The sequence below is a fragment of the Macrotis lagotis genome, chromosome 7 (genome assembly GCF_037893015.1).
Source record: "Macrotis lagotis isolate mMagLag1 chromosome 7, bilby.v1.9.chrom.fasta, whole genome shotgun sequence".
NCBI lineage: Eukaryota > Metazoa > Chordata > Mammalia > Peramelemorphia > Peramelidae > Macrotis > Macrotis lagotis.
The window spans coordinates 201,459,159-201,474,787 of record NC_133664.1 but is presented as its reverse complement, the minus strand read 5'-3'; the positions used below and the strand labels follow the sequence as shown (position 1 = coordinate 201,474,787).

Genomic DNA, 15,629 nt, shown 5'->3' with positions numbered 1-15,629 from the left:
CGAGGCTCGGGGTGGTCGGGGCCCGGGCCGCCCGGTTCGGGCTTCTCCACCTGTGGAGCCTGCGGCAGGTAGCCGGCTGGGGGGGGGCACTGAAGTGGGCCTGTGGGGGCCGGGCCCCGGGGGGAGGGCGCCGCGAGTGGGGCCGCCAGAGACTGCGAGGGACACGGGCCTGGCACAAGCAGCTTTATTTCGGCGCGGGCGGGGCGGGGCCGGGCCGGGCCCCCTCAGGAGGCCGCCACGCCGCCGCCCAGGCCCGGGCCGGGGGCGGGCAGCGTCATGGGCGGCAGGAACAGCGCCTTCAGCTTCCCCGACAGGCTGGCGATCTCGGGGTCCTGGGCCTCGTACGACTTCACCAGCCGGGCAAACTTGAGCACGCCTGCGGGGGCAAGGGGAGGCGTCGGCCCGGGGCAGCCGGCGGGGCGGGCCCCGGAGCCGCCCTCCGTGCCCCGCGGGCTGAGACGGGCCGGCTGCGGCGCGCCTCGGCCGCGTCTGGGGGACCCTCCCGCCCGGCCACCCGAGGGGGGCCGGGGGGAATGGATGGGGGCCCCGGGGGCGGGCTTCACGAAGGGGCGGCCGGGCGCCCTGGGATGCCCCTGCGCCAGCCGTACACCCGCCCTCCCGGGGGGCGGCCCCCCGCTCCCGCACCCCGTTGCGCGCCCCCCGGGTGCCGGGCGGCTCGGCCCCACCTTCCCCATCGCAGCTGAAGCCGTAGGCCTTGAGGACCTCCTGCTGGATCTGCGTGGCCACGGGCAGCACGAACTGCAGCATCTTGCCCATGTCGTTGCAGGCGTTGTCCCGCGCCTCCTCCATGCGCACCGCGTTCTCCGGGGCGGCGAAGGCCTGGATGACCTCGGCCAGGACCACTGCGGCGCGCGGAGGGCAGAAAGGAGAGGGGCGGTGAGGCGCGGGCCGCCGCCCGGCCCCGGGCCCGCCGCCCGCCCCCGGCCCTCGCACTCTCGCCCTCCCCTCCCGCTCCCTTCAGCCACGGCCCGCCAGAGCTCCGCTCACCCTTGGCCTGCTCCGCGCTCAAGGCGGCGGCTGGCGGGGGCCCGGACGCCATGGGACGCGGAGGCGAGCCCGCCGGCCGCGCTCACGGAGGAAGCCGCTGCCCCGCGCCGGAAGCCGCGCGGCGCCGCCCCGGCCCCGGAGCACCACGTTGGTTCCCAGCTACCGGGCTTGCAGGGCGGAAGCGCATCGCGCGCGGCTTCTCCCCGGAGCCCGGCCGCAGCCAACCAGCGCTCGCGCTGTCGCCTTCTAAAAGCATTTTTTTTTCGTAAACAGAGATTGAGGGCTTCCCGGAACGAACCGGAAAACCTACTAGACAAATTCTAAAAGAGCTGTAACACTGTCGGGGGAGGGTCGGGAGGGAGTTGAGAGTATCCGGGGACACCACTTACGGTGAGGGTGAGGGGGGAACCGCGGTGTGCATCCCTCCCTTTTCTGAGTGACATGGAAATCTAGTGCATCTGACGGCCTGAAGCCGTGATTTAAGGTATTACTCCTACTTTTGCCTTCCAAAGCCATTAAAGTCTGCCTAAGAGTCTATGCAAATACTCTTGCTGTTGATTGGAGGAGCAGCCGAGGCACACCCCTCGAGTCCGCCGCGGCGGCGTGCGTCACGCAGAGCGGGGCGGCGGCTGACGCGGGGCGGCCCGGCCTCCTCCGCGGGCCTCGGCCTCGGCCTCGCCGCCCCCGGGCGCGGCCGTGGGAACCGGCCCCTTCCGTCCTGGCCCGCGTGCGGCGGCCTCTCCGGCTCCCGGGCAGCAGTCCGCGGGGCGCCGCTCGTGTCCGGGGCCCGGGGATCCTCGGCCACGGGCCCGCCCCCGCCCCCAGCACTCCCGGGGTCATTCCCACGGCCACCGCCAAGGTCAGGAACACTGACCTGCGGGCCACAAGGCCTCGTGTTCTACAGGTTTGGGGGGGGAGCTAATGGCCATCCGAGACCTCCCGGCAGCCCCCTCCTAGGCAGGTGGAGAGAGCGCTGAAGTGCCTTTGCTTTTGGGGGGGAGCCCACACCTTCGAAGTCCAGTCCCCTCCCCTGTGACAGTCTGTCACCCCACCCCCACATGTCAAATAACCAGCCTTAGTCATCCTGGGGGTTGTGAGGATTTTTTTGTTGTTTGGTTTTGGTTGGGGCCTTTTTTTTAAAGAGTGGCATATAGATATTTATATATATATATAAATTATTAATGTGGGGGAGGAATTGTGGGGGGTATACAATAGGGGAGGCGCGCTGCACACAGGTTGGGGGAGGGGGCAGCACACGATGCTATGCAAAACAGCCACATCTAACAGATGAAATAATCACACCAAGGAAGGGGAGGAGGAGAGAAGGGGGCAACTGCTCCCCCAGAAAGCTGGGAGGGGAAGGAGAAACAAGGAAGGGGAATCCTGGCCCAGGCTGCTCTGCGCTTTTCCTCTCACCACACTTACTCATCTCCCCACTACCCCTGCCTCATCCAGACAGACACCCCCCCCCCATTGTCTTCTCTTCTCTCTGGGCTGGGCCTCTTCGTTTTCCTCAGGGTGGGGGGGGGGGGGGGCCTCTGGCACTGCCTGGCTCTGCCAGAAAAGGCTCTCCTCCCCTCCCTCTGGTCCCGTTGCAAGGGTATACAGCTGGTGCTCTACAGAGGCTTGTCGTTTTCCTTCTTTAGATGACTAAAATAGGGTAGGGAAGAGAACAGGAGAGGGAAGAAAAGACCATGTATTACCCCTCAGGATGGGTAGGTGGGGGGGGGGTGTTAAGGGGTAGAAGGAATGGGGAGATGTGCATCTCCCTCCTTGGATAGCCAAGAAGTCATTGCCATTTAGGGGTGTGTGTGTGTGTGTGTGTGTGTTTGCAAGGCATCTCAGGCCCCATTGGGTCCCAACCATCCCCAGGGCTTGCCCGCTGGTTCTCTCCCACTTGTCCAGGTACCTGTAGTAGTCTTCCTGGGCAGGCAGCGGCACACTGTGCAGGGGGTGGTGGGCATGGAGCCACTGCTGCTGCTCCAGGGCCAGGCGCTGCAGCTCAGCAGACTGGGCATGCATGGCCTGCAGTTGGTGGGCTGCTGACATGGGAGCGGAGAGTGAGGCTGGCAGATCCCGATAAGGAGTGGCTAGAGAGATAGGAGAGGATGAAGAGAAGAGGAATCACCTGGCTTGCCCCAGCACTGCTCCCCCATCTCCTCCAAGCATGTCTTCTTCTCTGGGGAAGAGAGCTATAGCTCTGTCTTTCCCAAGTCCCTCCTTGACCTTCCCTTCCCCCTCCCTATCCACCATCCTTACCAAAGAGCTGGTGACGGAGAACCTCATTCTCATGCAGGGGGTGAGGCAGGAGGGGGTTCGGGAGGGTCCCAGCTGGGTAGGGGATTCGGGTAAGGTGGGACCCCGAGGCCAGAGGGTCGATAAGAGGATGCACGGAGGCAGAGGCTGGAGACAAAGGGAAGAAAGGGTGGAACAAGGAGACTAAGCCACATGAAGACAACAGTTACAAGAAGGGTCTGGTGGGATATAAAGCTAGAAAGGAAGGGTTGAGGCTTGGACAAATAAAATGTAATGAACTTGAAAAAAGAAGGCATAGGAAAAAAAGAGACCAGGAAAACAAAACTGCCAGATGGGTTTGAGGAAAAAGAAGCTTTACCTTTGGGGTTTTACCCTATTTTGAGAATAGGGTGAAAGAACGCTAAGAAAAGAGGGAGCTAATAAGAGGGATTTAGGAAAAATGTAGAACAAAGTTTACAGGCAATGGACAGGCTGGAGGGAATGAGGAGCTGGGCAGGGCCATGGGTTGAGTCCCAGGATAGAGGAGGAGGAGACAGCTGGAAGCAAGTGAAGGAAAGAAACATCTGTCTCTTATCTTTAATGCCAACCAATAAGGCACTAGAACTTTCCCCCAGAAGTTCTGACAGTCTTGGGAAAGGGATAGGAGAGAGAAAAGGTTTTCTGGTGTATCCATATATATATCTTCAGGGTTTGGGACTGTTTTATGTCTGTACTCCTAGTTTGGTACTCCATGGCTGTTTGAGCAAAGTTTGAGGAAAATGAGAGGAAGGAGACTGGGAAGAAACTGGGGTTTAATAACATTTCAGAGTAAAATGTATTAGCCAGTAAGATGGGCCTCCAGACTCTCAAAAGGGAGATTGGTGGACTACAAGCTAGAACCAAGCATACCTTTTCTTTTGTGGTCAAAGTATCGATCTGCCTTGTTTTATGGCAATTATTTGTTATAACAGGAGATTGGTATGGAGAAGATAAAAAGTTTATCAATAAAAGATATGGGAAGAAAAAATGAAAATTAATTGAAGTTGAGTTTCCCACCAGCACGTGTTGTAAAAGTGAAACTCTGATGTGGGGGGCTGAGGACAGACGAGGGGGCCGGGTGGGAGAGAGAGCAAGCAGAGGGTGCCATGAGGGGAAAGGCCTACCCCGGCTGAAGGGGGGGCGAGGGCGAGGGAGCTCACCTGCATGGATGGCGTCCTGCTGGTGCAGGTGCAGGTGCGAGTGGATGTGGGAGTGCTGGTGGTGGTGGGGAGTCACGTTGAGCATCTGCAGCCGGGCCAGCGGGTCGTTGCCCAGGGCGGCCACCCTCTCGGCGTGCTGCCTCTCAGCCGCCAGCCTCTCCGCGTAGGACATGTCGGGCCGGAGGGCCGGCCCGGCCGCCAGCGCCAGCCGCTCCCGCTCGAGCGGCCCCAGGCCCGGGTGGAAGGGGAAGGGGTGCAGGCCGGGCGGGGCGGGCTGCAGGGCCAGGCCCCCGTGCCGAGGGAAGGGGTCCAGGCCCGGCCCGGGGACGCCGTGCAGCGGCTCCAGCTCCCCGGGCTTCACCTCGAAGCCGGGCTTGAGGCGGTCCCGGAGGTCCCGCTCCCGGGCCTCGCGCTCGCGCTCCCGGGCGGCCGGGTCGCTGCTGTAGAGGGCCGGCACGTTGTAGCCCAGGAGCCCCGGGTCCACCGCCCCCAGGGGCACGTAGAAGGGGTGATTGCGGTTCCCGGGCGACATGACGTGGGGCCGGGCGTACTCGCTGAGCGTGCGCAGGGCCGGGGTGTCGGGCCCCAGGTAGGGGGGCACCGTGGCCACGGCGCTGCCGGGCTCGAAGGGCGGGCGGTGGGGCACCGGGCCCAGGGACGGGCACTCCACCGGGGCCCGGCCTTCCTGGACCAGCTTCTGCGGAGGGAGGGGAGAAGGAGGGGGCTGAGGCCCTGCCTGGCTCCCTGGAGCCCCTTCCTGCCCGTCCCGGGGCACGGATGCGCCCACACGTGCCAAGCCGGGGCGATCCTGGCAGCTCTCCTCACCAGGGCCCTCCCGGCCCCTCGGGCTGCCACGGCTCCTCCTGGCCCGCGGGGGGCAGTGTGGCCCCGCCGCGCTCCTCCCGCCCCAGCCCGGCGCCGGCCCCCGCGGCCGGGCGAGCCACTGACCACGCTGCGCTCCAGCTCCCGCTCCTTCTCGCGCTCCCGCTCCTTCTCGCGCTCGCGCTCCCTCTCGCGCTCCTTCTCCTCCCGCGCCCGCTGCTCGGCCTCGCGCCGCACCTTCTCCACCAGGTCCGCGCGCTTCTTGGCCAGCTTGGAGCCCTCGAGCGGCACGAAGTACAGGTCGCTGCGCGCGCACGAGTTGAAGCCGCGGTCCAGGTGCTTGTTGAACCTGCCCGGCGGGAGGCGCGCGGCTCAGGCCCCTGCCTTGTCCAGTGCCCACGCCCCCCCCCCGCCCCCGCGCCCCGGGGCCGCCCCGCGCCGCTCACCGGGCCGCCTGGCTGGCGTGGCCGGGCACGTCCACCAGCTTGGCCGCGCGCGGGGGGCCGCGCGGCTCAGGCCCCTGCCTTGTCCAGTGCCCACGCCCCCCCCCCCGCCCCCCCCCCCCCGGGCCGCTCACCGGGCCGACTGGCTGGCGTGGCTGGGCACGTCCACCACCTTGGGTGCGGGCGAGGGGCTGCGCGCGGGGGGGCGCGGGGCTCTCGGGGGCCTCGTACTCCTCGGCCGGCTCCTGCTTGATCTGGGCCGCGCTGAGCGGGGGGGGCGGCGGCCGAGGCGGCGCCCGGGCCCGGCGGCGGCGGCGGCGGCGGCGGCGGCGGCAGCGCGGGGAGCCCCGGCGGCCCCAGGGCCGGGGAGCCCGGCTTGAAGGCCCCGGGGCCGGCGGGGGGCGAGGGCCCCGCGGTAGCCCGGCGGGGTCCCGGTGCGGAAGGCCGGGGGCGAGGCCGGCTTGTAGCCCGGCGGCGTGGCCGTCTTGTAGGCCCCCGGGGACGGCGCCCGCTTGGCGTAGGCCGGCGGCCCGGGCGGCGAGGCCGTCTTGTAGGCGGCCGGGGAGGAGGCCACGGTGGCGATGACCGTGGAGAGCGTGGCCGAGGCCGAGGTGACGGGCGGGAAGGCGTAGGGCGCGGCCCCGGGGGGGCCCTGCGAGGGCGACACGTGGGAGCAAGGGTAGGGCCCCTGGGCCGAGGCCGAGGGGGCGGCCGACACCGCGGCGCCGCCCGGGCCCGCCTGGCTGCCGTAGGGGCCCGGGCCCTGGCCGTGGGGCGGCGGCAGGTGCGCCGGCCCCGGCGGGAAGGGCCGCAGGGGCCCCAGGGAGGGGGACAGGGAGTAGGGGTGGCCGTGGTGGGCGCCGGCCTCCAGGCCGTGCGCGTAGGGCCCGGGGGCAGGGGGCGCCGCGGGGCCCCCCGGAGGGCCCTGCTGCTGCTGGGGGGGGCGGGGGGGCGGCTGGGCCTGCTGCTGCTGTTGCTGCTGGTGGTGGTGGTGGGCCGGGGGGCCCGGGGGGCCCGGGGGGTGGCCGCCCGCCGAGCCCGAGCCGGGCGCGGGGAAGGGGGCCGAGTGGGCGCCGCCGCTGTTGGCCAGGAGGCGGCCGTAGGGCGGCGGAGGGGGGCCCTGGCTCCACACGGCCTGGGAGGGCAGGGACGGCTGCGTGTACTTGGGGGGCTGGCTGGACACCGAGAGGCTGGTGGGCGGGGGGAAGGAGTGGGGGTAGCTGGGCAGCCCTTGGGAGGCGGGGTACGGGGGCCCCGAAGAGGAGGAGGAAGAGCTGGAAGAGGAGGCCGCCGAGCTGCAGGAGGCGTAAGGGTACCTCAGAGGGGGCGCCGGGGCGGAGGAGGAGACCGGGGGGATGGGGTGGGGTGAGGGGGCCAGGCCGGCGCCTTTATCGGGGCCGGGGGCAAGTCCGCCCATGCCTTGCCCCATGGCGTGGGGGGAAGGGAGATGCCCGGGCAGTGGCTGGACCCCCAGGCCGGGAGATGAGGCGGGGGCGTTATTGAGGGGCCGAAGGGCCGGTGGAGGGGGCAGATTGGGTGCCACGTGAGGAAATGGGGCCGGAGGAGCCGGTGGCGGGTTGCCCACCCCACCGGGGGTGGGAGGTGGCTTGGGAGGTGGTCCGCCAGCTCCGGGGCCTGACAGGGAAATTGGGGTAGTAGGTGGAGGATGCTGCTTAGCTCCACTAGGAGGCCCCACTGGAGGGGCGGCCCCTCCACCCTTGGGACCTAATGGGGGCCCAGACAAGATGCCCCCCCCAGATCCCCCAGAATAGAGCTGTGAATGAGGTGGAGGTCCAGGTGGGGCCTGGAACATTCGAGGACCCGGGGACTCCATGGTAGAGTGGTAGTCAGTGGCCGGCACTGAGGAATGAGGTTCAAAGCCAGGCTCCGGAGGACGGGGATTGCTATCTGGGGGTAGGGGAGAGGGTGGAAAGAGAGGGGGCGGATGGTAAGGGTGTGCAGGACCCTGGGATAAGCCAGAAGATGAATCAGAATCATTTTCCACGCTTCCAGGGCTGTAGATGCTAGGGGATGTGCTTCGGTTGTCCTGGTCGATGTCCCTTGGGTCGCTGCTGGCATCGTCGTTCAAACTTCGACCATCTAGGCTGTCTAGATCGGAGGGTGACTGTGGCCGTGGGAGTTCCTGCTAAGAAAGGAAATGCTCACCCTTTATCAAGTCGCCTGTTCTCAGGCATCCCCCAGATGCTGTAGCCATTGCCTTTTTATTAACCATATTCATTCTCTTCCATGTCTTAATCCTCTTTGGTCTTTACCAATTCGGTATATCCCAAGTCCCTGAAACAGTTCTTTTGAAAGTAGTTTTCCTCCACCTCAGATCCAACCATGTCAATCCCCTATGCAGTGCACTCCAGTGTATTCCTATTTCCTTTAGCATTAGACATCAGTTTACTGTCTCTCCAGCCTCTTCACACATTACTTCTACTCCTGCAGTCTTAGGCCCAAGGGGCCTCTCTTCCTCCTATATGTCACCCCTATCTCTTGGCTCCATCTTACTAAGAGAGCACTGGGCTTGGAATCAAGCTGAGTTCAAATATGACCCTCAGACACTTAGGTGACCCTGGGCAAGTCTCCTAACTTCTACTCGCTTCAATTCCCTCAAGAATGTGGACAGTTCTACTTCTTGAGAATCTACCTAGAAGCTCAAATCTGGTGCTATCTCCTACCTAGCACCATCAGTTTGTGCCTTTCCTCTCTCAATCTTAATTGTATCTACACAGTTTTTGCAAATGTGTTCCTCTCTCCATGTTGGGAGGGCAGGGGGTTTTTGTTTGCCAAAATTTAATCCTGGAATGTAGACAGATTTAGGATTTTATAAATATTTGTTGGATTAAATTTTGTTTAAGGAGAGAAAGATTAAGGAGAGAAAGAAGCCTAACTAGGGCTAGATAGTGGGAGAAATGAAGGCAGGTAGACCCCCTACCTCAGTTTTGGTTTTTTTAGGTGCACTGGTCTCTTCACCATCACTCTCTGAGATCTCCTCATTGTGGCCCTGTTTGCTGGTCTTTGGGGTGGAGCACTCCTCTGCTCGGGCCTTCTGTTGAATAGAGAGACTTCTCAGATTCCATAATTCCCTTTCTGTGTTATACCTTACAAGTCCCATGCTCGGACTCCTCCCCTTTTCCAGAAAGGAACATTGCCCTCCCTTCCCCCTCCCCTGCCCCCCCCCCCCCCAGTGACAAGAGGGCCCCAGGGACAGAATACCTTGGCAGTCTGCCTGGATTTCTCAGCTTTGCCATCACTGCTGGAGGTACTGACCCCACCAGGGGAGGCCCGGCCCCTCAATCTCAGCTCTTCCCTTGGCCCAGGGGCCTCTTTCTTCCGTCCACTCCTCATTGACATCTTAGGAAGAGGATACCCGGGTTAAATTTCTTGCCTCTCCCTTTACCTTCTTCCCAACTCTTCCTCCACAACCCCTAAACTTTCATGCCTCCCTAGTTCCTTTACTTCCACACCCTTGGTTCAGCCATTACTCACTGAATCTTTGTTCTGTCGAGTCTTCATTCTTCAGGCTGTGGAGACCCCATTCTCCTCTGCCTGGGTGGCTGAATACATAAATGACTTCTTTACCTCACTTCCCCACAGTTTAGGCCTGAGCAGGAAGCAGGCCTTCCCAGGGTTCAAGTGTAGGCACCTATGGCAGAACCCTCTGAATGAGAATGCTCCTAGAATCTTTCAGCTGGGTCTGACAGACAGAAAAAAAAGCCATCAAAACCACAAAAACAAGACCTGGATTCTGAAAGGGAACCCAGCTGGCCTAACCATTACAAAATCTTATTTATCTGAAAAAGGATTGCCTGGGCTTCATACTCATGGTGACTTTTAGGTAAAAGATGAACTGGGACAAGTATGCAGAGTGCTATGAGGATCTTTGCACTACATAAAGTTACTGGGAAGCTCTTGAAGTTGCTTTTTACTGAGGTCCTGCGCACCCAGCTCTTTATTTGTGATTAACAAGATGGTTGGAGCCCTGTGCTGTACCGCAGAGACTCTGATGGATGGACACGATGAACCATCTGATCTACTTGCTATGGGACAAAGGCCCCAACTGTATCATGCCTCCAAGTGAGGGAGATGTGATGTTATCAATCTTCCCATCACCAAGAAAACTACTTTGAAACAAGAAGCCCCAGCCCAGAGGATGATGTAGTTCACTCTTCATACTCCCTAATTAGGAGTGTGAAGGAATCTGGAATAAGCAGGGACATGAAGGGATGATGCTAGCTAGAAAAAAAAAAGGAGCCTGAAAGGTTCCCAAAGAGTTTCTAGAAATGTTATTTCAATTCCAGACCCTTAATATTCCCCTAAACCAGAGAGGAAATAAAAAAAAAAAAAAGAATGAGTTGCTTTCTTGGGGGAAAGGGGAAAAGAATGGATCTTTGGTGAGTTATACCTTTGTTAGGCCCAGACCCTGATCATGACTCAGATCCTTCCTTACATATTCTTATAGCATTTTATTAGCCCCCTATACTTAATCATATTGGAACTAAAATTAACTATTCTCCTGAGTTTCCCTTTTGGCATGGGCCAGTAGTGTATGCTTTTATTTTTGAACAGGTACAGTCTGAATAAGCCTGCATACCCATGAAAATTGTAGATCATACCTTTCTACCTGCTTCAGACACTTACTAGTTGGGACACTGACAAGTCACTTAACCTCTGTCTGCCTCAGTTTCCTCACCTGTAAAAAGAGGATGTGGCTTATCTCTCCAATTAGACTGTCTTCTAAGATCATGCCATCTTTCCCAGCATTCAAGTGCCATCAATTACTAGGTGGCAGGGAGTAGTTAACTTCTCCCAGGCTCATTTTTATCATCTGTAAAATGGGCATCATAATACTTGCTCTACCTGCCTTTTAGACTTATGAAGAATAAGCTTGGAAATCTTCAGGTATTGTATAAATGTCAGTTATCCTATTATTCAGAGTACAGGATTTTAGAGTGGATGCTCAATCTATGCCATTGACCTTCAGACCCATTGCCTAAAGGAAATCTAATTGATTCTAAACATGGCATAAGTAGTCCTTTTTCTTTCCACCAGGTTGCTGGCCCCTAAGAAGAGTGAAGTGAAGGCTTTGTAGCAATGTTAATATCTTTAAACTCCCATAGCATTTTAGTCCAGAGGATACAGAGCACCTCCTAAACAGATAGATGCTCTTTCACTCTATCCTTCTAAGACCAGGAGGAGCGGAGATGATTCATCTCATTTTACGGGGGGGGGGGGGGGGGGGGGGGGGTCGGGTCTAGGAAAGGATACATGACCTGCCTAGGGTCACTAGATTATACCTTCCTTACTTGTACTCTGCCAATTAATGTTTAGATGTTCAATTTGATTTTTAAAACATTGGGTTTTAATCTAATAAATCAGATACAACAAGGTTAAAGTTTCAAACCAAAAACACCACAAAGGTAAATGTCTTTGCCAAATGTTACTTATGCTCTATGGTTCCATCTCTTGGTATTTTTTGTTCATGACCTACTACTATCAGAACTTCTTACTCCCTGATTCCACAAATTAAGTGGAGGTAGCACCAGTGTGTGTCCTCATCTCTGATATGTTTATATAAATAAAATCAAGTTAGAGTAAACACCAAGGACAGCCTTGAAGAGAAAAATAAATCACCAAAGAAAAACATTATACCCTGATTGGAGCATTCAAAAAGATTCTTTGGTTGGATAAGAGGTAGGGAGTGTTCAGTACATATGACCCTTCCCCCCCCCCTTTAAAATACCAAATAGTAAAGCAACTTGAGGGATGTTCAGGGGACAAAGCACAGAGAAAAACGAGCAAAGGCAAAAGAAACTTTGAGAGGGAAACAGGAAAACCCAAGGAATCAATGTGGAAAGAATCAAGCCAGATAACAGTCTGGGAGAGCCTGATGTAAAGAGTTTAAGGACTCCTGGCCAGGTTGTATAGGAGTGAAAACTTAAACCAACACTTGGAACAACCTTCCAATGACAATGTGACCTCTAGGTGAAGACCAAACATTGGCCAGGGCTTTCTGACCTACAAATAACCCTAGCAACTCACTTCCTGTTATTCTCCCAAGAAACATTCTCACCTTGCAAAGGTGGAAAAAATTGGTATGGAGTCAATGAGATGGAGGTGGATGGACAGTAAGAAAATTATTATGAAGTTGGTGTGGAAAGAGGTAGAGAAAATTTAAGATAAGGGAGAGCTGAGTAAATGAGAAAATGGAGAGATGGTGGTGTGGAACCAGTTGAAGTCCCTGAAATGAAAAACAGCAACAACATATCTGCTGTCAACCCACTGTGCTTTAGAGAAGGAACATTTAGAGAAGATGAATGTCTTCTGTAAATTTTCCACCTTTCCTGATGACTGGGGACCACATCAGATGACTGGGACCATCAGAAGGCTGGAGCAAGCTGATTCAGAAGAGGATGATCTTTCTCGTTGAGTTCTTACCCAAGATGGACAGGTCTAGCTCAACAGAACAAAGTTGGACCCTAAAGAGTAAAGCCACCAACAGTTGTCCAAGGCTGTCCCAGAAACATGACCACTCCATTGGACCAAGTAAGAAACTCAGAGGCCTCTCTGCTATGGAAACTCAATAGTAGAGTCCCACTGAGAGCGGGCCCCAAGGGGTCATCTAGAAGCCTAACTGCCAATACTCTGAGTTGCCATAAACAAGAAGTCACTGGGCCCACCCCCAAGTCCTCCTGCCTTCCAGGGAAAAAGGTTTATAAGGTGTCTGGCCTTATTAGGAATGAGTCCCTTAAGGGTCTTTAGAGCTAAAAGCTGTGGTATAGAAGAAGCTCTGCACCATGGCTAAGAGGGTACAGGATGGCACTTGGAGGACCTGGGGACTGGGAAGAACAGGTTGAATACCTGAAGACCCAACTGGCTTGAGCTACTCTGCTATAAACTGATGAGTCCTTCCCCTGCCTGCCAGCTTTCCTTTCTCTAGGAAGTCCCTTCCCCGTACCCCAGGCATTTACCCTCTTTGCTCCGGACTTTATTGATCCCTTTTAGGAAACCCTGGTCCCCACCCTGGGGAAGCAGATGTGTTTGGACTAGAGAAAATGGGGGTACCGATGACTTTCAGTTTGAAAAAAGACAGCATCAAAGCCAAGGAGGGTCCCCCCCAAAAACCCTGCCCTCGGAGAGACCCTCTTGTTGGCCCCCTTTCCGTCCGATTTTCTCCAGCTCCTGGAGACTTCCAAGTCCTTTTCTTCTGCCTGTCCTTAGGCTCTCATCTTGCCACCTACCACACCCCCTCCTCCTGTGCCACCTTCACCTGCCTGCTCGGCGAGCCCCCCAGCCCGCTCCGGCCACCCCCGCCCTGCCCCTGCGCCCCGCGGGCTCCGTGCCTCCTCCCTCGGCGCTCCCCGCCCGCACTCGCTGTTCTCCCTCGCACCCCACCCCCTTCTGGAGCCCAGGGTCCTCCCACCCCCGTAGCCCCGGCATTCCCGAGCTCCGCCCGCCCCCCCCCCCCGCGGCCCGGGCCCCCTGACCTGTGCCCCCGGGCCCCCGGGCCCCCGGGCCCCGGGCCCCGGCCCCGGCCCGGCAGGGCCTGCAGTGGGCGGGGGAGGGGGCCTCCGCCGAGAGAACAACAAATGCAGGAGCCGCGGGCGGCCGCGGCGGGGAGCAGGGTGGGGTGGCGGGGGAGGGGCGGGCGGGCCCGGGGGTCTTACCGGCTGCTGGTGCGGACGCGGCCCCGCTCTCCCGCCCCGGATTCAGGCGCGGCGGCGGCCGCGGCTCCGGGCCCCCATCCCCCGCCGCCCCCGCCCTCGCGGGCCCCGGCCCGGGCCCCGGCCCTCCCTCGGAGCCGGCCCCGCCGAGAGCCGCGGGCTGCGGGCTGCGGGCTGCGGGCTCCGCGCCTCCGAGCCGCGCCGAGGAGAGCGGGAGGCGAAGGGACGCGGCCGGGAGGGCGGAGGAGGGGGAGGGGAGAGGAGGGCGGAGGAGGGGGCGGGGCGGGGGGCCGGCGGCGGGGCGCGGGGCGCGGGGGGCTCCGCCAGGAATCCGGGGTGAGGCCGTGGGAGGAGGCGGGCCGCGGCGGCCGAGGTGTGCCACCGGGAGCCGGGGGGGGGGGAGGTGGGTGGAGTTTGGGGTGGGGGCGGAATTGGGGGGGTGGGAGGAGTTTGGGGGTGATGGGGTGTGCGAGGAGGGGGGGGAGCGGCGGGGTGACGGGTCGGTGCGGGGAGGATGGAGGGGCGGGCCCGGCGGCCCGGGCAGCGGTGCCAGGAGCAGGGGCCGGGCCCCGCGCGGGGGCACGGAAACTTGCCCGAGTCGGGGCGGGCGGCGGGGGGCGGCCGGGGCACCCCCGGGCTGCCCCTCCTTCGGCCCCGCGCCCCGTCCGCGGCGGAGGTCGCGGGGTCACAGGGGAGGGGGCGGTGCCCTCTGAACCCCATCCCCGAGCCCACCCCCGGGCCGCGGCACCCACCGGCCGCCGCTCTGCCCCCACGGCGGGCACGGCTGCCCCGCACCCATCAGGCCGCCCGGCGCCCGGTACAAAGGGCCTAGAGACACTGGGTGCTTTTTGGCTGCAGAGACCGAGGCCGGGGGGAAGTGGAGACGGGCAGGAGGAGGCGGAGGCGGCGGAGGCGGCGCTGGGAAGCCAGAAGAGCTGGACCTGGACTTCGGACTTGGAGTCCCCGCGCCTCCCTAGGCGGGGAGCGCAGCCCGGGGAAACACGCGGGGCCGGCGCCTGGCTCCCCCGCGCCGGTGCAGAGGACTCGCACCGGGGCGCCTCCCCAAAGGCCGCTGGCCTGCCCTTGGCTTGTCTAGGGGGGCGAGGGCCCTAGTGAGAACGGGGCTAAAAATGCGGGGCCGCACTCCAAACTGCTGGGATGCCAACACAGCCCAGCAAACGGTCCCGGGCCTCGCGAGTCAGGTGTATGCCCTCAGCGTCCAAATTCTTCCCCTTTCTTCTTCCTCTCCTTGGGGATCGGCTCGTGCTCCCTCTCCCCCACTCCCCTCTGTCCTGTGCCCTTGGACAGCCCTTCCTTCCTACCTGAAACACCGAAGGGCTCCTCCCATTGCATCCACCCAACTTCCCTCAATCCCAACCGTATTCTGCATTCTTCTGCCTCAAACTGGGTTCGGCCTTTCCTATCCCACTTTAAATCTCAGCTTCAAGCCTTCACCCCAGTCTCCCTTTTCTCCACTGACCCCAGAGGGGTGGGACGGGGGGGGGGAGTCAGATCGATGGCTGCCTCCAGGCTAAGAAAGGAAAACTAAGGCCTTCGGGTGGGTGGGTGTGTTGGGAGGGGGTGGGGTATGATAGAGACCCATCTAAGGTTATGGATGTTGAAGAGAAACTAAGTAATTTCTCTTTCACCCTCAATCAGCTGCACGAACCCCCCCACCCCAACTCTTCACACCGGTTCTCTCCACCCCCCCACCCCACCCAAGCCAGTGGTCGCCAGGCAACGCACAAAGGGAAAGTGGAGAGAGGGGCCTGGGAGGCCCAGGCAGAGCAGGGTTAGTAACCCAATCCCCCTTATACCTGAGAGGGAGCAGAAGGGCTTGTAGAGGAGGGCAGGCGTTGGAAAGAGGAGTGACAGGAAAACTAGCAGCATAGAGAGCTGAAGGGAAGGAGTGAATGCGTCCCAGGAAGGGGATGAAGCAAAAGACACAAAAAGGCGGGGAACCACAGAAAATAAGGCAACAAAGTCCCTCACATCTGGGGACTGGGTGTGGGACCCCTGCCAGGGGAGGCTCAGGGTCCAGGAAGGGGTCCCATGAGGGAACCAGAGCCCCTTTTGCAGCCACAGGGTGATGAGGAAAGCGAGAGAGGAGGTGATCTGAGGCTAGAAAAGGAGAGAATAATGGGGGAGACCTGGGCTGACTATACAATAGCTCAGAATCCCCGGGAGCCCACTAGGCTTTGGTCCCCAGAGCTCATGTTCCGTGAGCCCTGTCTCCCTCTAGTGGTCACTTA

General features: G+C 60.4%; 2 protein-coding genes and 1 non-coding gene across 3 annotated transcripts; all 3 read right to left on the bottom strand.

Moving 5' to 3' along the window:
- Positions 1-170: 170 nt before the first annotated feature.
- Positions 171-1,550, bottom strand: C7H12orf57 (chromosome 7 C12orf57 homolog). Its single transcript, XM_074194515.1, has 3 exons — positions 1,009-1,550; positions 687-863; positions 171-376 (listed from the first exon to the last, which is right to left on the bottom strand). Exons 1-3 carry the CDS (start codon positions 1,058-1,060, stop codon positions 225-227), a joined length of 381 nt encoding a protein of 126 aa, XP_074050616.1. The 5' UTR covers positions 1,061-1,550; the 3' UTR covers positions 171-224.
- On the bottom strand, positions 1,287-1,348 carry LOC141494598 (U7 small nuclear RNA). Its single transcript, XR_012470497.1, has one exon. It is a non-coding gene; the product is annotated as a U7 small nuclear RNA (small nuclear RNA).
- A 167-nt stretch (positions 1,551-1,717) lies between the features above and the next one.
- ATN1 (atrophin 1) lies at positions 1,718-10,930 on the bottom strand. The gene is given in 12 exon segments (XM_074194514.1): positions 1,718-2,658; positions 2,918-3,098; positions 3,268-3,411; positions 4,443-5,139; positions 5,391-5,613; positions 5,842-5,912; positions 5,914-5,994; positions 5,996-6,112; positions 6,114-7,853; positions 8,649-8,762; positions 8,930-9,067; positions 9,203-10,930. Coding segments are annotated over 12 exon segments (3,567 nt in total). The 5' UTR covers positions 9,230-10,930; the 3' UTR covers positions 1,718-2,624.
- Between the last annotated feature and the right edge of the window lie 4,699 nt (positions 10,931-15,629).

Bases quoted from the DNA above. Each gene is read 5' to 3' on its own strand.
- C7H12orf57 (XM_074194515.1), bottom strand. From the start codon at position 1,060: ATGGCGTCCGGGCCCCCGCCAGCCGCCGCCTTGAGCGCGGAGCAGGCC. The intron at 864-1,008 runs GTGAGCGGAGCT...CGCGCGCCGCAG, and splicing joins GAGCGCGGAGCAGGCCAAGG to TGGTCCTGGCCGAGGTCATC. The intron at 377-686 runs GTGGGGCCGAGC...TTGCCCCCGCAG, and splicing joins CTTCAGCTGCGATGGGGAAG to GCGTGCTCAAGTTTGCCCGG.